Source organism: Lupinus angustifolius, chromosome LG17 (genome assembly GCF_001865875.1).
Source record: "Lupinus angustifolius cultivar Tanjil chromosome LG17, LupAngTanjil_v1.0, whole genome shotgun sequence".
NCBI classification, from domain to species: domain Eukaryota; kingdom Viridiplantae; phylum Streptophyta; class Magnoliopsida; order Fabales; family Fabaceae; genus Lupinus; species Lupinus angustifolius.
Window position 1 is genome coordinate 14,972,194 of NC_032025.1, and position 24,985 is coordinate 14,997,178.

The 24,985-nt window shown below is 35.9% G+C and overlaps 1 protein-coding gene across 1 annotated transcript; it reads left to right on the forward strand.

The window, feature by feature from the left end:
* On the forward strand, nt 991–5,047 carry LOC109330730 (BTB/POZ domain-containing protein At5g03250-like). Its single transcript, XM_019565011.1, has 4 exons — nt 991–1,357; nt 2,571–2,640; nt 2,755–3,984; nt 4,530–5,047. The coding sequence occupies exons 1-4, from the start codon at nt 1,296–1,298 to the stop codon at nt 4,941–4,943; spliced, it is 1,776 nt and encodes a 591-aa protein (XP_019420556.1). The 5' UTR covers nt 991–1,295; the 3' UTR covers nt 4,944–5,047.

Here is a 24,985-nt window from a genome sequence, read left to right on the forward strand (position 1 = left end):
ACGAAATGCTTTGGAGGATAGTGAGTTGCAGCTAAAGAAAATTCATATAGATGACAACTGGTCCGACATGATGACCAAGACAGTTTCACTCAAGAAGCTAACAGACTGTTGCATAGGTACAGGACTGGTGATACCCATCAATTAATTCAGGGAGGGGGAGATTTTTGGCAATCCTTCCTAATTAATATGGAAGCAAGACCAATGAATTTTGGTAGATGAACCGTTGAGTACATTCAATAATGGTTATTCCAAGGTCTTGGAATTATTCTTTGACTCTTGAGAACTTTGAAATCTGACTTAGAAAGTTGGAGTAGCATTTTTCAAGGTGTCTTGAAAAGTATAACAATAATTAATCATTCATTATGTCTTTATGATGAAGCATTCATTCCCTTCACTATATACATGAGACTTGTGAGGAAGAGATTAAACAAGCAAGTGAGAAAGAACAACATAGAGCGAACGTGAGAGAGTTTATATCCACATAGTGTGAGATTTGTATTCCTAGTGAGATACTAGAGGGAGTTTGTATTTCCATCCTTTTTGGGTGAGATTGAGTGTTATCCTCGTAGTAAGATAGAGTCAAATATTGTAATCCTACTTTCTATAGTGGAGATATTTTCTGGACTAGGTCTTGTGGTTGTTTCCTTCTTGCGTTAAGGAGGTTTTTCCACGTTAAAATTTTTGGTGTTATTCTTCTATTCTTCTTTATTTTCTTTATCCACTTGTCGCTTCCGCAAGTGCCCATTTTGCATCACACACAGGATGGAAATTGGTTCTAAATTTCCCAACAAGGCACTGCCACAAGACGGGTTTCAAAGAGAGCGACATAGCCGTGACTTACTCAGTAAGTATTATTTCATGCAATTTAGAATTGTTGCAAGCTAATATAACAATAGTTCGTACCTCATGGGCACAATTCCTACACAAGATTTATTTGAATCTCTCAAATTTTATGATTTTTAATTATAACGTGTCTTTTCATGCAAGAAAAATGGAGATATGTAATGTTAAAAGAGTCTCTACGTGCAAGTTATTCGGAGGGAGAAAGACATTATAGAAAATTATGTAACCAATTCTTTCCCTTCTTTCAATTATAAGCTTTAGACTCGCTACTTTGATTTTTATGTTGTGGACCATAATCACAACGAAAGAATACTACACTATACTCTCATATCTCATTTGACCCACAACTTCTCCGATCTTTTTCTACTACTACTCTTTCACATGTGTCCCCGCCCACTTGTTCTTTCTTATCTTCACTCAAGTTTTCTTAATCCTCAAGAAATCTGTAATTAATGGCGTTGCTGAGGCTGGGATCAAAATCTGATGATGAATTTCGACAGGAAGGGCAAACCTTGTAAGTATTTCTATCGCAACTAAGGTTGCGTAACAGGTGCTGGTGAACCTAAATGAATCTTCTAATTCTATGAGTTTTCTTATTTATTACCACTATTATTTTTTCTTCTTTTTGTATTGGTCATACATTCAATGCAATAAAGATAAAAAAGTTATAATGAGTTGAAACGCATGATTAAATATAATGGATTGAAGAGAGAATTGTAATAGTGGCTATGGAGAAAAGATGGTAACTAAATGGCTAGAAGCATATGGAGAATAAGAAAAACTGAAATGGAACTAACAAAATGATTTACATTTCAATGGTTTGTTTTTAAACATGATTTGTCTTTTATAAATATATTTTTTTTACTATTCCCTCGTCTTTTTAGGTAAAGAACTAATACATTTCGGGGTGCATAATTGTCCCTCCTGATAAGTGTCGTTATTAAGAATTGAATCTTTGACTTGTTGGTCATTCTGAATATCTAGCGGATTTTTACACCACTAGACGTTATGGAAAAGGCTTTCTTGAGTTTTGTATTGGTTTTGTGCACCATAGATTTTTTTTCAATTTCACGTATCTCATAGTCCTATCATGACTTTGGAACCAAAATGTAGACTCCACACATGCAACAAGGAAATAGATCCTCTCAATTACTCAAGGGTCCAATACTTATTAAGATTGAGACACGTGGACTTTAGAAAAAATTGATGGTGCAGATTTTAAAACATTTTTAATCAAAAGAAGGTTATAAATGATAAAATAAATTTGGGCCTCAGATTCCAGTACTATTGGAGATGATCTCAGCCCCTGCAACAAGTGTTGTAAATAAAAGGAATCACAACATCATGAAGTTTGTGGTGCTTATCATATTAAAAGCATACCACTGTCATACTTATTTGGAAAACAACAATTGGGCTATGTCAAATTTTAATTGAAGTTGAGAGTTGCTGGTTTTTTTTAAGTTTAGGGGTAATGAATGTGGACAAGTTCCCATAAGAGAGTTTAGGAACTTCATTACATCAATTATTAGTTCTTTGTAGATTATCAAACAAGTTATCTTTGTAGATTTCAGTTGTAGCATACTTAACTTGTATTTAGAGTATTTATTTTATACTTTATTTTTATTTACACAACCATATACTTCTGTCTGGCCTAATGTTTTTTTAATACTGAATCACTGATCACACTTCTTGGTCAACATTGGTTTTAATTTTTAAATTAATTTCAGGCATTGTACAACAGGACTTCCAAGTGATGTTACTGTTGAAGTAGGAGAATCATCTTTTTTCCTCCACAAGGTGCACATTTGAATTGAACTTTTGTTGAAATATGTTGTTTGATGAATGCATTATATGTTTTATTTCATTAGAAAAACTTAGTTTGTTTATACATCTATGTTTTGGATGATGCAGTTCCCATTGCTTTGTAGAAGTGGATTACTTAAGAAACTCATTGCTGATTCCACACATGAAGATGGGTCAAGTTCTGTTTTGGAACTTCATGATGTTCCTGGTGGGGATAAAATATTCAATCTTGTAACAAGGTTTTGCTATGGTGTTAAAATAGAAGTGACAGCATCAAATGTTGCAAGTCTAAGATGTGCATCAGAGTACCTCCAAATGAATGAAAATTATGGTGAAGGGAACCTTGTTTCTCAAACAGAATCATTTCTCAATGAAGTTCTTAGTAATTGGTCAGACACAATAAAAGCTCTCCAAACATGTGAGGAAGTTAAAAACATTTCTGAAGAGATCCACATTGTTTCAAGATGCATTGATTCCTTGGCCATGAAGGTATGTTCTGATCCAAACATGTTCAATAGGCCTAAGGCTGAAGGTGATTGCTCTAATAACCAAGGACAAGACCCTACAACATGGAATGGAATTTCTTCTGAGACTAAGTTACTAGGTGATGATTGGTGGTATGAGGATTTGTCTTTATTAAGCATATCCTTATATAAAAGATTTATTTTAGCAATTGAAGCAAAGGGTATGAAACCTGAGAGTATTGTAGGTTCCCTTATATTTTATATTAGGAGATTTGTTCCTTTGATGAATAGGCAATCAAGCTTCAATGATAAGAATAATGTCAAACAACAAGGGACAAGCACTACTAGTAATAATAGCACAATTTCTGAAGCAGATCAAAAGGTTGTGCTGGAAGAAATTGTGGGTTTGCTTCCTAATAAGAAAGGTGTAACACCCTCCGAGTCGCTTTTTCGATTGCTCCGCGCAGCGATGATATTACGTGCAAGTCAATCATGCATAGACAATTTGGAGAAGAGGATTGGATCTCAACTAGACCAAGTTGAGCTTGTTGATCTTCTTATTCCAAATATGAGCTACTCGGTCGAAACACTCTATGATATAGATTGCATTCACAGGATCATCGATCATTTTATGTCAATGCACCAGCCAGCAACTGCAGCAACTTCTCCATCCATAACTGAAGAAGTGATAGTCGGAGCCAATACGTTGAAACCTATGACAATGGTGGCAATTTTGGTGGATGCATATCTTGCTGAGATGGCTCTAGATGTTAACTTGAAGTTGCCTAAGTTTCATGCCCTTGCTTCTGCAATTCCAGATTATGCTAGGCCACTTGATGATGCTTTATATCATGCAATAGATGTATACCTTGAGGTAAGTCCATGCTTTACACATGTTGTGACACATAATTGTTATGAACTGAAAATTAAATGCCCCAAAAATATGGGGTGTTAGGAACAAATGTATAAAGAGGGAGAAAAATCACACAAAGATTTAACGTAAAAGTACAGTGTATTTTTCTAATTTTCTAAATATATGGGTAAAAGTAAGTGCCTATGTATACTGAGAGTATGCACTTAATACTAGGTAATATGAGATTATAATTAGAGAGATTATTAATTCTTTGGAAAGTTTATTAAGCAAAATGAAAGAATAAATCATGAAAAGAGTAGTATAAAATCAAGGGCTCATAAAGAATAACATTTAGTTTTTTCCTTTTTTCTTTTACAATTTCTTTGTTTTCCTTTGTTTCAAGAGAGTACTGTCAGTTATGGTTAAATATTAAATATTAATTAAGATTAAATATGAATAGTTGATAATATAATGATAATGTATAAACATGCATTGGCAGTACATATGTTTTTTTCTCTTGTTTCAGTATTTATATTTCTTATGTAACACATTTAAGACAATTCCAGGCACATCCTTGGCTAGCAGATTCAGAAAGGGAACAATTTTGTAGACTCATGAATGTCCAAAAACTATCATTAGAAGCGAGTACTCATGCAGCACAAAATGAAAGATTACCTATTAGAGTTATAGTTCAAGTCCTCTTCTTCGAACAACTTAGGCTCAGAACATCAATATCTACTTGGTTATTTGTTGACAATATTGAGAACTCACAAAACCCAAATGGAAATCTTGGTTTCCTAAGGAGTAATGGCAATAATGGTCAACAACAAGGTGATGATAACTTGAGGGACCGTGTCAAAGAATTAGAGAATGAATGTTTAGATATTAGAAAAGAGCTTAAGAAGCTGGCTAAGACCAAGAAAAGTTGGAACTTTTTCTCAAGAATGTTGTTCTTTACAAAAAGTTATTCCAAGTGTTGAAAATAATTAAGTGGGGATAATATTAGTAATATATCGTCCTCTACTAATAATGGAAAACCAAACCATTCAAATTAATTGTTGAGAAAGCTCATTATTGAAAATCATATAGGTCATGTAAGTGTAGAACAGGTTCAACTACATCTATTTTTGTCACAGGTAATGTAGTAGTAAGTTTTGAGTTGATAATCAAAATTTTGGTAGAAGTTACGTAATTTTGTAATTCAAAAAAAATCCCTTAGAGTAATTAGTATCATCCCCATTTAAGGATGTTTGTAGTTTTGTACATCATTTCTGTCCAACATTTAAACCGTTTTAATCTTCCTAGAGAATGCCTAAAATTTATATAGAAAAATATATATGCACTGACAATGTATTACTTACGACATTATCTATCACTCATATTTAATTATTATTAACTCTTCATAAAATAATTGAAATGAACGGTGAATAATGCAATGATTGTATATAAATCATTACATTGATAATGCATAAATATTACATTCAAATTTAAAATTAACTTCTAAAATTTTAATTAACCTACTCCCTCGTGCTTGTTTTTTTTTTCTTCCATGAATTAACTCTCTCATATTTTATGATTTATGTTGTTCATATTTTATTAGAGTAAATTATATTGACACTCAGTTTTAGTGAAATTATATAAACCACCCTAACTTTTTTATACCTACACAACCTCTAATTTATATACTTTCATTATACCAGTCACCTCTCCACGAGAAATAAGTATAACTTTTTAAACAAAAAATATGATAAATGTAATTAAGTTAAACAAAATATGATATATTGTGGAGGCAAGTCCAAATAATATACAAATCAATGTATCTTTATTAATTTTGGTTACAATACGCATTAACAATTATAACGAGTTTAAATTGCTCTTATACTATATCGTAACGAACCAAAAATAATAAACAGGTATTGTCTCATATCTTAATTGGATCTGTCTCCACAATATACCATGTTTTGTTTAACTTAATTGCATTTATCACATTTTTGTTTAAAAGATTACACTTATTTCTCGTGCAAGGGTGGTCAGAGTAATAAAATTATAAAAACTAGAGGATTTATGTAGGTGTAGAAAAGTGATAGATAATTTATATAATTTTACTAAAACTTATGTCAATGTAATTTACTATATTTATCATTATCAAATAATAACAAAGCTGGTGACAACCTATCTCAAAAATATCATTGACTTGTTGATAGGGCATGAATATAAGCCCAACATCTTGATCCTAGAGCAAAGTAACCAAGGCCGACGACAACATGCTAAAAATGACAAAAAATCATAGCAGACAATTTGTAATAGGCCCAAATCAACTTTTACAACCAGTAATTTTCTTTCGGGTACACTTTTGTTCGATTAAATATTCAAGCGTTGGTCATGGAAACGGAGGCCACGTTCTGGTCCATTTAGATATATTTTTAGTCAAAAAAATCATCTAATCTAAACACATAATTGACATGTAGTCTAGTCTTGTCTATTTATATTAAGATGTCCAATCTAATCTGATCCAAATATTATATGTGGTTTCGGCTAGGTTTGGATTGATTTTTTTTTATAAAAATTGAAATTGAATATACACTCAAAACTCATAAAAAACTAAATATTAAACATAAAATAACAAAAAAAAGTATTCAACAATATTAAAAAAGTTTTCAACAACATTAAAAGTAAACAACAGCAAAAAAAAACAACAATAAATAGCAAAAACATGCAATACAACAACAATAATGTAAACGATAACATGACTAGTAATAGCAACAACAATGACAATATCAATAATAACAATATCAACAATAACAAGATAACAACAATACGAACAAACTTAAATAATTCTGGCCTGCTTTGGATCAGTCTGAATCCAAGAGGTGAAACCGAAAACTGGACTGAACCGATTAGTCTTTAAAAAATAAATCCAATATAATCCAATCACATTCAGTTCTTGCTGTTTCAGTCTACTTTGGATCAATTTTCGATTTTATTTTTGGACAGGTCTGGATTCGAACACTCCTAATGCTAGTAATGCCGAAATGTTAGAAAATTATCTTTGCTCTAAAGCATCAATAATGGTGGAGGAAAAAAGAAATCAGATAATTGCATAAAATCATAAGTTGAAGGTGTTCTTTTGTGGATGAACAAGTTAGGTCGGACTGGAGATTCGGGTAAGACTTCTTGAATATCCAGGCTAGAGTTCTCTGAGTTCTGGGTGAAGGTAGACTTAGATCTGCCGGTAGAGGTACATGAAAAAGTTCTTCGACGATCAAGTCAGTGAGAGTGGAGAGGTAATATCTGGGAGCAATAAATGATATATGTGAAGTGAATAGAGAGTAATAATGGCAAGTGATGAGTTCTAAGTGTTACTTCCTATTGGGGGAGACCTCTATTTATAGTGGTTGAGGGGGTGACGTGGCCCTAGAGGGTACTATTGGCATGGTCGACCATCCTGGCTTGTCGGGGGCTGCTTTTCCCATGCCAGACGGCTTTGGCAGGATCATACTTTGTGCATAGTTGACTTTTAGCTTGTGAGAAGTATGGTGGCCATATTGTAGTCTGTCCTTGTCATGTTGATAGGGGGTAGGTGGGATTGCAGGTGGCGTGGCAATGCGCTGTTGGCGGTGTATCAGACGGGGAGTGATCCCACACCAACTTGAGATGTCTAGCTCAAGGAAAATGACTTCGGTCAATCCATTTGATTGGTTATATTCGATCTTTGCTCGATAAGTGGGAAGACCATCTCGAGTAGTTAAGATGCCTGGATGACTAGGATGGAACAATTGCCCCTAGTCTAGTAGTATTTTTGATAGGCGAGCATGCTAGTAGACTCTAGGTGTATCAGTATGGTGTCGTTAGCCTTTTAGGTTGTGTGACACATGGTTGATTGTCATTATAATTCTTTGGTAATCGGATCGTTTTGAGGCTCAAAGTCTTGAGTGTGACTCATCGGTTCATTTATTGCCGCCTTTTGTCTTGGTTCTTGGGTCATTATTGGATCGTACTTGAGTGTTTTTTGGATGGGCAGAATGTGTTTTGATTTGGGCCGTGAGGAGTGGTCTTGGCCCCACTTTGTCTATAAATAGGGAGGTCTCTCCTTCATTTTCTTCACTTTGCTTTATGAATTCTCTCCTGCCGAACTTAATCTGGTGCCAATCAACCTCGTCTTTTTTCACTTCTTTTTAGCATTCTTTATAGGTAACTCCACTTCCCTTCTACTTTCATAGTCATGATCCTTATTGTCGAGCTAGAATCTAGGTCTGACAAGGTGGAGGTCTTGTTCGGACCTCCACCCAATTTTGTCTCGCGGTCGCCTCGTCGCAGGGATTGGCTTGCCCAAGGAAGGGTGAGCAGTTTCACATTTCCGACCCTGCTAGCCCATTGGAGGGGCAGAGTGATAGGAACGGGGGTCTTAGGGATGGACCAGATAGCTTTTTTGGAGAAGTGGCGTCCGATAATGGATAGGGAATCCAGTTTGGAGTCTAATGCTTCTTCTGGTGACCCTAATTCCCAATACTGATGGGTTGATCAGGATGTGTTGGATTATGCCAACTACTTCTCGGAGGATGTGACTCCCGAGGTTGCCAAGCTGGCACGTGCGTCGAATTGCACCTAGTTGCATGCCCCCTCCTCTTAAGAATGGTTTTTCCATGACTGTTATGCAGATCAGGGGGAGTCTAATGCTTCTTCTGCCATGATTGTTATGCAGATCAGTTTGGAGTCAAATGCTTCTTCTGGTGACCCTAATTCCCAATACTGATGGGTTAATCAGGATGTGTTGGATTATGCAAACTACTTCTCGGAGGATCTGACTCCTGAGGTTGCCGAGCTGGCACGTGCGTCGAATTGCACCTAGTTGCATGCCCCCTCCTCTTAAGAATGGTTTTGCCATGACTGTTATGCAGATCAAGGGGAGTCTAATGCTTCTTCTGCCATGATTGTTATGCAGATCAGTTTGGAGTCTAATGCTTCTTCTGGTGACCCTAATTCCCAATACTGATGGGTTAATCAAGATGTGTTGGATTATGCAAACTACTTCTCGGAGGATGTGACTCCTGAGGTTGCCGAGCTGGCACGTGCATCGAATTGCACCTAGTTGCATGCCCCCTCCTCTTAAGAATGGTTTTGCCATGACTATTATGCAGATCAGGGGGATAAGTATTGCTTCTATATGTATGACTACTACATGTGGAAAATCGGGCTGAAAATCCCTGTAGACGAATGGTATATGGGCGTACTGAATCATCTAATGGTCGCCCCTTCTTAGCTACACGTAAACGCTTGGGGATTCATCCGAGCGTTTGGCCTATTCTATAAGGTGATGAAGTTCCCTTGCATGGTTCGCCTCTTCTTTTGGATGTTCTGTGTGACCCTCAGCACCAATCCTCATGAAGAGAAGATTGGTCGCCACAGGTGGACATCTCTTCAATCCAAGAACAAGCATACTTTGTTCCACCCCTATGACTCCTTTGCCAAGAACTGGAAGGCAGGGTTCTACCAGGTCGAGATCCGAGGAGCGAACCATCAGTGGGCTTATGGCCCCTAGGGAGAGCGTTGTTTCCATTATCTTGGAATGGTAATATCCATCAGAAACCGGCTAAGAAGTTCAATTATGACATTGAGAGCCTCAAAGATTCAGAGATCGAGGCAGCCAGGGCGATGTTAGGTTGGATTGAAAGTGGCTCAATCTTGTCCTGCTCCGACCTTTCTAAGGGTGAGCAAGCCTTTGAGAATTGGGTTGGTAGGTATTAATTTGTTGTGCACGTGTGACTTGTAAGTTTTGGTTGTCTACTTACTTTGCTTTTTTTTTTTTTTGTAGCTCATATGGCCGATCGTCTAGAGAAGAATCAATTACTAAGTCAGATCATTCGGCGATCAAAGCCGGGAAAACAAGCTCAGACAGGCTCACCACTTCCCTCACCCAGCCAATCCGGAGGGAGCTTGCCTCCTTCAATTCATCGAGGAACAAACTTGCCACCTCCTCCTTCTCTTTCGACCGATCAGAGTGGGTTGGTCCAAGGGACACTAGTCGTCCCTATGGTCCTAGTGACGGTCTTTCCCGCAACGGATCCTCTACCCGTGTATGAGGCACCTTTAGAGTCGAGCATGATCATCACTCCCCATGGCATCCACCACAACGTGGGGAAGGGAAATGCTCCAAGTGTGGCAGGTCGGCCCCCGGCGGGATACTCTATTCCTCAAGCGGTCGAGATCAACCTGGTGACCGACAAGGTGAAGGCCCTCTTTGATGCGTCTTCTATCCATGACATGATGAGGCAAGTCCAGGAATCTTTGATCATGGTAGCATTCATCGCCAAGTACCATGAAGGCGAAAGTCCCATAGTCGAGCGGTTGGGGGCGAGGCCCTTTAGGTTGTGTGGGACCGCCATTCTGCAGAGTTGTTGAAGGTGAAGGAGGATCATGCGACCGAAGTAAAGGGGATGGGGGCCTGGATAATAGCAGCCAACCAAGAGTTTTCTAGCCTGACCCAACGATATGAGGAAGCTCGTCGAGTTGCCTTGGCTTCCCAATGGAAACTTGTCTGTTCCAAGAACGATATGGCCATCCTGATGGCGCATTTTGAGGAGGCCAAGAGCGAGATCCGTCAGATCAGTGATAAGATGAAGCTATCGGATGAGCAAGGACATGTTGCTCAGGATTCTCGCAACCAAGCCCAAGAGGAGGTTGCTAAGCTGACTGATAAGGTGGTTTCCCTTAGGCTGGAGATAGATGGGCTGGTAGCGGAACGGGATTCCATTTCTTGCTTGACGGTAGAGGATGCGTACCTTGCATGAGATAATGAGTTTGCCCATGTTGGTATGGTGCACCTGGGTGAGGACAATCATGGACACACATTAATGCGTATGTCCAAGATGAGGAGTTGATGTCGAAGCAAGACGACTCCGTTGTCAAGCTGTCAATCCCAGAAAAGGGGAGAGGCCTGAGTGTCTTGTAATAACTTTGTATGACTTATGTAATTTCCCCATTTCAATGAATTCGCCTTTTTCATATTTTACTTGTCTTCCTTTACTTTTTGTACATGAGAAGCTTGACTAGCAATCTGGAATATGTAAGATATTCTTAACCGGAAATGACTTCAATAATAAATCCCTTACAATAATTTTGATAATGAAGGTAAATTTGAGAGGTCTTTATATTTTGAATATCAACTAGAGACCAGAGATAATGTTGGCCGGATTTAACCATTCCAATGATAGCCTAAAATAGCCCAAAATTAAGCGTCATCTTGGTCGGGATTAACCTTATGTGACTTGTCACTTTAAGAAGGGGTTAGCCTGGAACCTGAATAAGATAAACTTGACCGGAAGTATTAATTAACACAAGTAATTGAAGTTTGAACTTGAATAAGGTAATCTTGGCCGGGGATAATCCAAGGAACTGTAATGTAAAAAAGATAACCTTGGCAGGCAGAAGCGACAACTTTAACCTTGATCGACAATAAATTGAAAGTGCAATGTGTCAAGATAACACTTAGCTTGCCTATTTTTTGATGAAGACAAAGGACTTAGTGAAAGCTTAAAGACAACTCAACAAATCAACATGCCAAAGATTCAAGAGCTTCATTTCTAGACTAGAGACTTAGATGTGTTTTAGTTATTGAGTCTAGGTCAGGTAAACCTAGATGCAAATCTCACAAGTTCTAAAAACTATCATATCATTTATATGAGACATGACATCTAGCTTATTATATGTTCATGCATTAATCATACATGTTATTTGTGTATTTTAGGCATAACATAAAGGTAAAACATGTATAGTTGATAAGTATAATATATAGGTAGTTTACTAATTAACATCTTAACTGAAAATATGCCAGTTAATCGATTAAGTGAAGCTTTAATCGATTAACGTGAAAATAGTTTTGAATAGTTTTAACAGATAATTGAAAAATAGAATTCAGTTATTCTCTAACAACCCATTAATTGATTAACAGGCAACATAATCGATTAACTGGGTGCAAAAATAATTTCTATATAAACTGTGTTTTTACACCATGCTTAATACATTCATTCATTCATTTTAGAATTGCTAAGTTGCATATTTTCGTATTCTTTGTATGTCATATAGGAAGAGAGAATTGCATGTGAGATTAGAGTGAGATAGTATTATGCTTAGGGATTAACATGGCATCCATTTCATATGATCAAATGTGTTCATCATTTTATCTTGTTCTTGCATGATTCTTTCATTACTGTTTAGAAATTTCTTAAGGGTAGAAATTACATGTTCTTCATGATTCTGATCTTATACATATTCTTGGTAATTGTGAGATTTGTATAGCGTTTTTGAAAAATAGAATTCAGTTATTCTCTAACAACCCGTTAATTGATTAACAGGCAACATAATCGATTGACTGGGTGCAAAAATAATTTCTATATAAACTGTGTTTTTATACCATGCTTAATACATTCATTCATTCATTTTAGAATTGCTAAGTTGCATATTTTCGTATTCTTTGTATGTCATATAGGAAGAGAGAATTGCATGTAGATTAGAGTGAGATAGTATTATGCTTAGGGATTAACATGTCATCCATTTCATATGATCAAATGTGTTCATCATTCTATCTTGTTCTTGCATGATTCTTTCATTACTGTTTAGAAATTTCTTAAGGGTAGAAATTACATGTTCTTCATGATTCTGATCTTATACATATTCTTGGTAATTGTGAGATTTGTATAGCGTTTATAGCTTGTTCTTTCTTGTAGTATTTGAGCTATTTTAGTGCTTCACATTACTCTGTTTTTTGTGTTGTTTGTGTAACAAGGAAAGTCATCTCTTGGTGTCGTACCACCAATGAGATCAGAGAGTCTTCACCAAGACTTGGAGGTCTTGAGTTTAGAACATACTCTTGGCTGCGGCTGGATCGTAGGAAAGGTTTTCCTAGGCGATTGGGTAAGGTCAAACCAAGGTAGAGGTTCTAGGAATTCAAGAAGGTAGCGTTCAAGGTCTTGTAATTGGAAGTGTCTATGTAAGATACATTGGCTTCAATTTTTAGTGAAGAAAATCTCCCGGATCAGAGGGGAGGACTGGATGTAGTTTTGTAGTGGACCGCAAAACGAACCAGTATAAAAACCTTGTTGCAGGTTGTTTCTTTCCATTGTCTCTTTACTTTTTCAAGTAGTTTTTAATTGCCTATTGTAACTGATATTTTGGATATAGTATTATTGCCAAATAAAGATCATTTCTGTTCAAATATATATGCCATATCCTTTCTGTATAATCTATAATTGGCTGTGTAATTGAGCCATTTAGCAACTGCTAATTTTGTGCAACTTAATCGATTAAGTCATTGCTTTAATTGATTAACTGGGTGATTTTTCAGAATAGGGCTTTGGTGCGAATAGCGGTAAGTGGGAACCGCTACACCTATTCAACCCCTCCCCCTTCTAGGTGTATTATGTTACTGATACTTAACATAAATAACATAAATAGTTGTCCCTTGATATGAAGAAGGTAATGTTGACTGGGAGAAATAATGACAAATATAGTTGAAATCGGACGCATTGATACTTCCAGCATGAATCCTGAGTCTATAAGCTTAGTAGCCTGGATGTGAATCCGACCAAGGGGAATAAGGTTCACTCTTTGGGTGATTAGTTGACTGTCGTTAATGGTGGACATGGGCCATGCCTTTGAGGGGTACTGATGTTGAACCACAAGTCAAGGGGGACAAGGTCCACAACTTGGGTGAGGTATTTGACCATCGTCAAAGACGGACATGAGCCACACCTTTGAATTATATTGAAGTTGGACCACCGTTCAAGGGGGACAAGGTCCGCACCTTGGGTGATTTGTTAGACCGTCGTCAAGGGGGGGGGTATGGGTCACGCCATTGAAGGGTATTAAAGTTGGACCACCAGTCAACGGGGTCAAGGTCCGTGCCTTGGGTGAGTTATTTGATTTCTGTCAAAGGAGGACATGGAACACGCCTTTGAGGTGTATTAAGGTTGGACCACTAGTCAAGGGGACAAGGTCCACACCTGGGGTGATGTGTTTGACCGTCGTCAAAGAGGGACATGGGCCACGCCTTTGAGGGGTATTCTAGTTGGACCACTGGTCAAGAGGAACAATATCCATGTCTTGGGTGAGTTATTTGACCATCGTCAAATGGGAACGTGGGCCACGCCTTTGAAGGGTATTGAGGTTGGACAACCGGTCAAGGGGAACAAGGTCTGCACCTTGGGTGATTTGTCAGACTGTCGTCAAAGGGGGACATAGGTCATGCCTTTGAGGGGTGCTGAAGTTGGACCACCGATCAAGGGGGACAAGGTCCGCGCCTTAGGTGAGTTATTTGACTGCCGTTAAAAGGGGAGATGGGCCATGCCTTTGAGAGGTATTGAAGTCAGACGACCAGTCAAGGGGGACAAGGTCCACGCCTTGGGTGACTTATTAGACCACCGTCAAAAGGGAACATGGGCCACACCTTTGAGGGGTATTGAAGTTAAATCAGGTTCCTGCAAAAATACATGACATGAATAATACCTCGTTACCATATATACTTGTGTGCTACAAAAGGTTGTCCGTCCACAAGTGGAGTCGACACTACATTGTCACACTTAAAAAGAAAAAGCTCGGGGGCCTCGATACTTGGATTGGCGCATGATTATACCACCATATGTTTCTACTATAAAGGTTCAATTTTGGACAATAAGGCCAAATGATCTTTTGGCTGCTGAACTTCTTGCACAGACTGGGAACTCCTTACGTGTAGTATTCTCAAATTGGGAGTGAGACTCTCATGTGTCAGCCCGACCATCCATCTATACCATGTTCACTCCCTTCATTCTTTTTGGAAAGGGTGGGGCCCCTCTTGTTGTTGGAAAACCGTGAAGGCTCATTTGGTAACAGCTCCGAGCATAATGTTGGCTTCCTCGAACTGTACATACCTAGAGGATGGGAGAGAGGAACTTCATGCACAGATGTTGTGTGGAGACTACGGCTTCAATATGGTTGAGCGTTGGACTACCCATAATGGTGTTGTGGGCTGAGTGGCAATTAATAACCAGGAATTTGGCTTGGATTGTTCTATTAAGGGGTTGGTCGGTGATGGTTAACCAAACATCCACATAGCCCCGTGGAGTTATACCCTAGCTAGTGAACCCTACCAACTTCCCATCGTAAGGTAGTAGGTCAGAGTCTCTTAGCTCCATCTTTTCAAACAAATCCTGGAGTATGATGTTTGCCGAACTCCCTTGGCCAACGAAGAGTTCACTGACCTTTTTTTATTCAACATTGCAGTGATGACCAAGGAATCATCATGTTCTTGGACGACACCATCATAATCACGATCGTCAAAGGACATAGGATGAGCATGCTTGTTGACATGAGTGTTTTTTGCGGTCACCTGCAAGTGCAACACCCCAGTTCTAACATGCAACTCATTTTTAAAGTGACTATTTGTCCCTAAGGTCACGGGTTCGAGTCGCGGGAGGCTCCCCATTGTGGGAAATAAAATACTGCAGAGGGAATTTAAGCTTGTGGATGACACTCAATATATTTATGAGCTCGGGGGGTCACATGTTAGAACTAGGATGTTACAAAAAAGGGGGAGCCCCAATATAAACAAGATATACACGTAAGGAGTTCACTCCTAAGTAATTTTCATAAACTATAACTTATACGGAAATTAATGCAAAAGACCAAGGGTATTCCTAAATCAAAGCCAATAATCCCAATATAAACTAGATACTTAACTATACATCACTTAAGCTCTTCTTGTCTATATTTCTATGAATGAATATCCGAAGTGAAACTGAAACAAAGTTGCTCATATATAATATAGACAAAAGAAAAGACATAGCAATGGAATAAGAACCAACTATGGCCACTACAACGTTGAATTACATAGAGAAATAACATTAAAGTACGACACTCTATAAAACAAATAAAATCAAACAATGTCAAACATATGCAAATGATGCATGAAATTAGTGTCTTATACGAAAGGATATTAACATTCCCAATTAATATATCTTTCATATAATGCAATATGCAATTCAACCAACCAATCACCATCAAAATTACAATACCCTAATGCCAAGATTCTAGTGGGAAAGCAACTGGTAGTACATATATCCTTAACAACGGTAAGTAACATTATCAATTGTTTTCTAGTACCTCTATCTGGCGTACTTACATGGTAAGCCCAGTTCGTTTCACTATTCCTCTCTACCGACCATGAAATGCACAAGGAGGTGTTAAAGACCACATAGTTTGCATGTAGGACTATTCTGATCATACAGGCAATGAACTCGGGCCCTCACTGGACTGTTTCACCTAAGCAATTCCTCAATGTTTCTTGACGAATCACTATCATTGTCGCCCCCTATCCAAATCTGCAATGATATATCTATCATCGTATCTTTTCATTTTCTCCAACTCTAACTACAAGAACGCAATGCATGCACACCAACCAAAGTTAGCCCATTAAGTCTTTTCATAAATGTTTTGCCACATGTTTTTATTTCAAAAAATATCACCTAAGTTAGTCATCTCAGTCCTAATGCATTTCTATCATGCCAAGTTCAGCGGACGAGCTCATGATGCTAACTTAGTGATTGAATACATTTGGGTAAAGCCCCAAATCTCACTATACTTTCAAGTGTATGAATAAGCATGGATCTCAACAATCCAATCATTCCAAAATTATCATCTAAGTTAGTTGTCTCGGACCCATTTCATTTTTACTATGTCAAATTCTCATAATGAGCTCAAGACACTAACTTAGTAATCAAATATCAATGAGTAAAACCATAATTTCAAACTTATGTATTTATCATATCAATACAATAATCAAGTTATATATATATTTCATATCAATACAACAATCAACTTATATATTTTTCATACCAATACAACGATCAACTTATATAATTTCCAAATCAATACAATAATCAAGTTATATATATATTTCATATCAATACAACAATCAACTTATATATTTTTCATACCAATACAACGATCAACTTATATAATTTCCATATCAATACAATAATCAGGTTATATAATTCTCACATCAATACAACAATTAACTTATACATTTTTCTTATCAACACAACAATCAATAACTTAACGATTGAAATTGGGATATTTCCAAATTACAATTTTGCCACAAATATTAAGCACATAAAACAATTATCAATTTATTACAAATACTCACATGCATACAAATAAAAATATCTAGCCACCTTTCATGATGATATAATACCATAAGCGAGTACATTGCATTATGGTACACAACAAATTTGAAAACATATATATATATATATTTCCAGAACAATCAAATATCTAAGACTATATACATCATCATGAAAAATATTAAGGAGAACATGGTCCATGGGAGTTACTAATCTACAAGACTCACCGACTTTTAAGGGAATCAGAGAGAATGACTTTAATGAAAAACTCTACGACAACAATGGCCTTCTCTCTCACCTGAAATGCTTTACCTTGTAAGTTTAACTTGATACAACCATGACGAACCTCGCTGCTAGCATCCACTTGACCCAAGTGTCATCACTTCATCAAATGACACTCAAACAACAATTAATATGATAAATAACATCACTTGGATACACAATAAATTTGGTCATTGAGTACTTATCGGGAAAACATAATTAAAAACAAATAAAATATCTAAACATTATTAGAATCACTTAATGAGTACTAACTCCAAATCAATTTGACCACATATAGAGAATACACATCAAATACAAAATTAAATAACTAATTATAGTATTGGAAACTAAAGTTTGAGATGTTTAAATTAATTGGAGAAGATCATGCACAAATCCACATGAAAGCTTGAAGCAATTTGGGAATTCTTATATTTACTCTAGTAAAGAAATATGGCTTTCACCCATGGTCAAATTGAATGAAGACACTATCCAGGGCACAAAGACACCAAATATATGTCTAAAGATATATGTTTTAGATTCATGCTTTTACATAGTGACAACTATTGAATTACAAAGAAGAAATAACATTAACTTCTCATGGGTAAGATGGAAAATTTAAGGTAAGTAGATAAATGTAAAGATTAAAATATATGGCATAAGTACTCACATGAGTCAAATCCAAAATATAAAAGGAAGAAATTTTGAAATATTTCTTAACTCTGAGTTACAATAGGGAAGTGGGAAAGTTTATGTATGATTGTGTAGAAGATGATAATAAAGTGGCAACCTTTTTTATAATACGAAGAGAACTCATTAATTAACAGTGTATTGTTAAGCATAAATAAAAGACATATGCATACTTCTACAATGAGTTCTATCTTTTTGATAAGGGTTATAAAAGAATATGATTAGATGTTTAACTAAAACATACAAAATATATCTCATAAGAAACCTTTGACAACAATCACGTGAGTCTAGACCAAAGATCAACAATCTCACATGGCACACAAAATATATCTCAAAGCATTTTTCAACTAAGTCTGTGAATATGGATCATGCATCTTTGAAAAGTTGTTGGTGCACTACATAATTCGAATGACATCTTTCTGTAAGCATAGACACCAAAAAGACATGTAAATGTTTTCTTTTTTTGATCTTGCAAATCTACAACAATCTGTTAAGCATTTGGTCCATGAAGGGCAAAGAGAGATGATATTTTCTGGTGGTTGTGTTGAGTTTGCGGTAATCAATACACAATCTCTAACCTGTAATAGCGCTGGTTAGAATTAGTTCATTGTTGTCATTTCTGATTACGATCATTCCTCCTTTTTCTGGCACAACTTGAACAAGACTTACCCATTTTCTGTCCAAAATGGGGTAAATAATTCCAGCTTCAAGCATTTTGACCACTTCTTTCCAAACAAATTCTTTCATTGTTGGATTGAGCCTTCTACGTATTTGAGCCACCACTTTGTAATCATCCTACATCATGATTTTATGTATGCAATAGGAAGGACTGATTCCTTTCAAGACATTAAGAGTCCAACCAATAGCATGTTGATATGTCTCCAAGACTTATACCATTTTTTGTTCTTCCAAGGTAGAGAGTGAATTGCTGATAATGACTGGTTTGTTGGTATTCCCCTCAAAAAATGCATATTTTAAGTGTGAGGGTAACTCATTCAATTCCATTTCATGTTCTTTTCTGTCAACCCCACCTTGATCTTTTTCAGGTTTTGTTTGTTGGGGAAGTTGGTCATCATAAAGAATTTTGATTAATTCTTCTTTTTGTTCTTCCTGCATATTGAGTTCCTGCATCTCCAAGTAGTCATCAGGTTGAGGCTATTCTGAACAAATTTATTCTAAAATGTCAATTTGAAAACATTTCCCCTTGTCTTTTAGATGATGCATAACTTTGAAAATTTTAGACTAAATTTCGTCATCTACAACTCGAACCCTCGGTTTTCCATTTTCCATATATATCCCTATCTTTGATGTCCTCATGAATGTTCATCCCAAAATGAGTGGGATTTCCGCATCTTCTGAAATATCAATAACAACAAAATCAATAGGAATCATAAATTTTTCAACTCTTACCTACACATCCTTAGCAACCCTTTATGGATACTTGATGGATCTATCTGCTAGCTGCAAAGACATTCTCGTTTGTTTTAATTGCAATTATCCAATTCTTCTTATCATGAACAATGGCATCATGCTAAGACTTGATCCAAGATCAACAAGTGCTTTGCCTATAGATACATTTTCAATTGTGACTGGAATAGTCACACTTCTTGGGTCCTTCAGCTTGTGAGGAATGTTGGTTTGAAGGATTGCACTGCAGTTTGCATTGGGTTGAATGACTTCTTTTTCCTAATAGTTCCTTTTCTTTGACAACAATTCTTCCATAAACTTAGAATATGCTGTCATTTGTTCCAAGGCTTTGGCAAATGGAATGTGGATTTGTAGTGTTCTCCATATTTCCATGAACCTAGTGAGATGTTCCTCCTCTTTGGCTTTTGATGAAGCTATGAGATATGGTATTTTTTCTGAACTAACGGGTATTGTTTTTTCTTATTTTTGTACTCCACTAGTTTCTAGTACATCTATTTTTTTATGTACAATTTTTTCTTTTTCATTTTTTTAATTTTATTTTTCTACTTCTCTTTCTTTTCTTCTTTTTTTCTTTTCAACATTCTCCCCCACTACTTTTCCACTTCTAGTTGTGATACTTTCGCAATGTTCTGATTAAGCTGATTTTGAGTGATGTTCAGCTATATGTTTGGTATGTTCTTCCATCTTTTTGATAGTATTGTCTGTGATTTTCTGATGCATGATGGTGGTCTACATAAATTGCTCAAATATTCTCTCAAGTTTGTTCTAAAATGAGTGAGATGTTTGTTGATTGTTGATAAAATAGTCTGTCTTTTGATTGTAATCATGATTTTTGGCTCAATCATGACACCAAAAGTTTTGTTCTATTGCATTCTCCAATTGTTTCAGAAATTTTTGTAGCTATTGGTATACTTTGTTAAGCTTTTTTTTTTAAATTCCCTTTTGAAATTGTCAATTTCAGTTTGGATGTCAAAATGTTGGTCCATTTTCCTGAAATGAAAATATAAAAGGAAATTTGTCTACTTCCAAAGAAAGATTAGTAAGAAAAGAAATTAAAGACAAATAATTTAAAATATTTGTAATTTACATTTTTATACAAATTGAAAATCAAATTTGTACAAAAATTTAAAGAAATTTTTTATGCACAATTATTTAAGATATAATATGCTATATGAAATTTTCTATTATTAAACTAATTCCCCGGCAACGACGCCAATTTGTTGAAAGGTTATATTATTTCGGGTTACAAGTTATTATTGAGTGATGACTTTATTTATTTACTCCCCTTCGGATTCTATTTAACCATACCATAAAAGGTCGGTCTCTTTTTATTAAGTTAACCATGCCCTTTCTTATAAAAGGTTGATATCAAAGAATAAAAGAATAAAGTTAGTAGTTTAATTGTACCACTTCTTGCAAAGAGTTGGTCTCATAATAAACCATATCATTTCTTGCGAAAGTCTGGTATAAAGAATAAAGGAATAAAACAATAAATAAATTATTAGATGCGGAAAAGTAAATGACTGAATATAAATAAAAAAAATAAAGAGTTAGTAGTTAGTTGCGGAATGTAAATGACAAAAAAGAAATGTTAGTAGCAGAAAATAAATGGAAGAAAGGAAATGTTAGCGGTTAGATTTATTAATTCATCACTCTTTTATTGTCAAGTATCAATCCATTGATTGAATTGTATTTTTTTTATGTTGTTTTTAATCACAAAGTTACAAATCATGAATCGATTCGCACTTTTGTGAATAGACTATGTTTTCAACAAATAAAATTTTTTGATAACACTTTACTATACTTGCATCTCTTTCAAGATTCAATTGTAGTATAATATAGTGTTACGTTGAACCATAAGGAATTTCCTAATAGAAATGATCATATAAGCCTATTATAGCAAAAATAATGATTAACAACTTTTTCAAAGGTTTTTGGTTCATGTTGTTGCATAAAATGACTATTAAATATAAACTAATATTTACAAATTCTTGAGGAGAAGTTTTGGTTTGAATGTTAGAATTATTTCTTAAGTTAAATTATTTTGAAAACTTTATGCAAGTGATGTGTTATACTTTGGTTAATTCCATACACCATGTCTAAATCTTCCACCCAGTGTCCTAAAATAGTAAAAATGATTTTTAAACCTTGTATAATACACTAAATAATAATTAACTGTCACTCATCGAAGTAGGTTGTCACACACTACTTCAGGCTCTGATAACATTAGTTAGTCTTGAATACAACTTGCTTATAATAGATGCTTTGATATGGCAAGTGAACTAAGGTGTAGGTTATACATTTTAGTTCACTTGTCAACACTTTAAGAAGAAGCATATTTTGGATCTTTAAATCAAGTTTTAGGTGATCAAGCTAAAACCGCATTAAGAACTTCTTAAAGAATAAAAAATATCCAAAAGTAATAACATGAAAAAATAGAAATCAAAAGATGATACAAATGAAGTAAAGAAATAACATTACACCACAATCCAAATCAATATGTAGGAGGATTAGCCATCTATCCAAGGATGAGATGCTTTTGGATCCAAATGAAATTAAAAAATCAACTTTTGTATCCCATTTGTCAATTCCCTTCTCCTCTTGAATTCTAAGAAGAAACTACAAGAAATTAAGTACCTAAAAGGCTTGGAACCATGGCCCCTAGTGTTTACAAAATTAGAGAATTTGTGAGACAAGAGTTTGTGTGAAGAAGAGAGGTGAAGAATGAAAGTTTGAATACTTTGAAGTGTCTTCTATTTATAGGCTCCTGCCCACCGCCTAACCTTGGTTTTCATATGCCAAGTTGCTTACCAAACCCTTCAGTATGGGTTTAGTCACTTCGTCAAGTAGCTTAGTGAGCTGTTTGGGGCTAACTCACCCAAGCTATGGTGAGTTACTTAGACCAGCTATGGTGGGCTATCCCCGAAAAGCTGATGGAGTCCATGTGAAGTGAGGTCATGCATGAGGTAAGCCATGCTTGATGGCTAAGTCAACTTGGCCAACTTGTTTGGTGCAAACCGACAGGCGCTTATGTGGCATCGTTGAGCTACCTGCATGAGCAGGTTGACTTAGCCAAGATGGTGCTTGATGTTGAGTTGGCTAGGTGCTTGTCCAATCTGGCCAAGTGTTTGGTTCCATGTTGTGCAGTTATAGTTCCATACTAAGCTACTCATTGAGCCCATAGCTTGTGTCATGATTGTGTTTGACTATGCTAAGTTAGTGGTCAGGTCATGCTAGGCGTGCTTTTGGTCCATGCTAAGTTGCTTAGTGGATAGCTTCATGTTGCTTCATGCTTTTCCACTTAGGCCAATTTTGTTGAGCCATGCTTAAGGCTAGGCACAAAGCTTGCCACACAAAACCTAAGCATTTCATGTACACATCTTTTTGGCCTATGTGGACACCTCTGAGCTTGATTTTTCTCTTGATCTTTTTCTTCTCTTTTTTCTCCTAAAAACTTTACACAAAGAAATGGAAAAGAGGTGTACAAAAATATATATATCAACTATGCAAATTCATCTAAAAAGTGTTGAATTAAGTTGGTTTTCTAAAGTTTGCGTCGAATAAGTGCCATAAAACGTGTATGAAAATTAGGTATTTACGGCACTTATCAATGTGGTGTGGCAGTGTTTGGTGGCGTGTCAGGCGGGGAGTGATCCCACCCCGACTTAGGATTTCTAGCTCAATGGCAATGACTCCGACCAATCCCTTTGATTGGTTATATTCGGTCTTTGCTCGGTGCGTAAGACGAGTGAACTGTATCGTTCAAGTAACAAAACTAGTACATGTTGGGATATCGTTCTCAGAGAGTAAGTCAGATCTATATTATTCTCTAAAAAAGTAGGTTGAGTACATATGTACAAGTATTTTAATGGATGATGTTCATTGAATTGAGATTATCTAAAACAATTAATTGAAAGTGTTTTTCTAATGTAAATTTAAAATGGTTGGGATTGACTTTCATCATTCCTCCTCTTTGTAACCCTTAGATTCATTTCTATAAAACTTGTGAAGTTATAGATCTTGATGCAACATCTTTGAATCATTTATATCAATTTCTTGATTACAAAATCCATAGATAATTCATCAAATACCAATTCATTGGATATTTAACAAATTATCTAGCATTAAGTCCAATGTAAAAGCAATTCACACATCAGTATCTCTTCCTAGATCAATAATGCATCAAGAAAGATTATACACATTCAATTCCAAGTTTCACTTCCCAGTTGAACTTAGATCCACGATCAAGAATCTAATAACTATTTAGAATCAAGCATTAAGCAAAGGATAAAATTTCCAAAAATCAAAATAACTGAAAATATATTCGAATTGAATCTAGGAAATAGAAGAGTTAGAAGATTACATTCAATCTCAACACTGAGAGATTTAGTCGCTCATCTTATGTGTTACAAAGATTAAACGGTGTAAAGTACAAGAGATCCAGATCTAAAATTGCTTCCATAACTCTCTCCCCTTCTCTCTCATGTTTCTCTCTCTAAAAAGCATGAAAAGTTGCTTGAAAATTGATGGTAACCCCCCTCACATTCGTGCAACTGCCTATATCTAATTCATAATTTTTGCCTCTCGCTCAAGCTAGAAATTCTCGTTTAAGCGAGAGAGCATATTTTAGCATAAAGAAACTCTCCTAGCTTGAGCGATAGCTAGAGCTTGGGGGACAGGTCTCTAGTAGGCTTGGCATTTTTCCAATGATCCTCTCGCTTGAGGTCCAGACTCTCGCTCAAGCGAGAAGATAAATTATGACTTGGGCAACACCTCTAGCTTGGGCGAGAAGTCTCTAGGAAGGTTGACTCTTTTCTAACTTAAGCGAGATCCTCTAGCTTGGGCGAGACACCAATGCTAACTTTTCCACAAATCTTCTTCAATTTTCAAATTCTTCAACCTCATTACCTTGAAAATGACACAACATATGTAAGCTTCCTAAGCAAGAAATAATTACACTAAATTCTTTGGAGTTGTACAAGAATTTCATCATAACTAAACAATAAGTGTCCAATATTATATAGATTTTCTTCACAACATGACACTTAACACTAGTTGGGAGACTATCTCGGGCAGTTAAGACGTCCAAATGACCGGGATGAAACATGAAATATAAAGAGAATTACACTCAATAATACGGGATAATTCTAAAAACGCATATTTAACCATTGAAAAATTTAAAATACTACTAAGTGCGCGTTTGGTATGGATTAAAGTTTGTAATTTTTTCTTACTTTTTGAAAAATAAGCTTAAAGTTGCAGTATAAGTATGTTTGGTAACCTATCTAAATTATAATCTCAGCTTATTTTTGTGGGAAAATAAGCCAAAAATGGAAGCTCCTCCACCATGGCCATGAGTTATTTATTTCAAAGTTCACTTATTTTTCTATTGAAATGTCAATTCTTATTTTACCTTTACTTTCAAGGTTATCTCTCTTCTCATTAACTCTTCCATCAAACTCCATATTATAAATATGTGTCATATTGTTTTT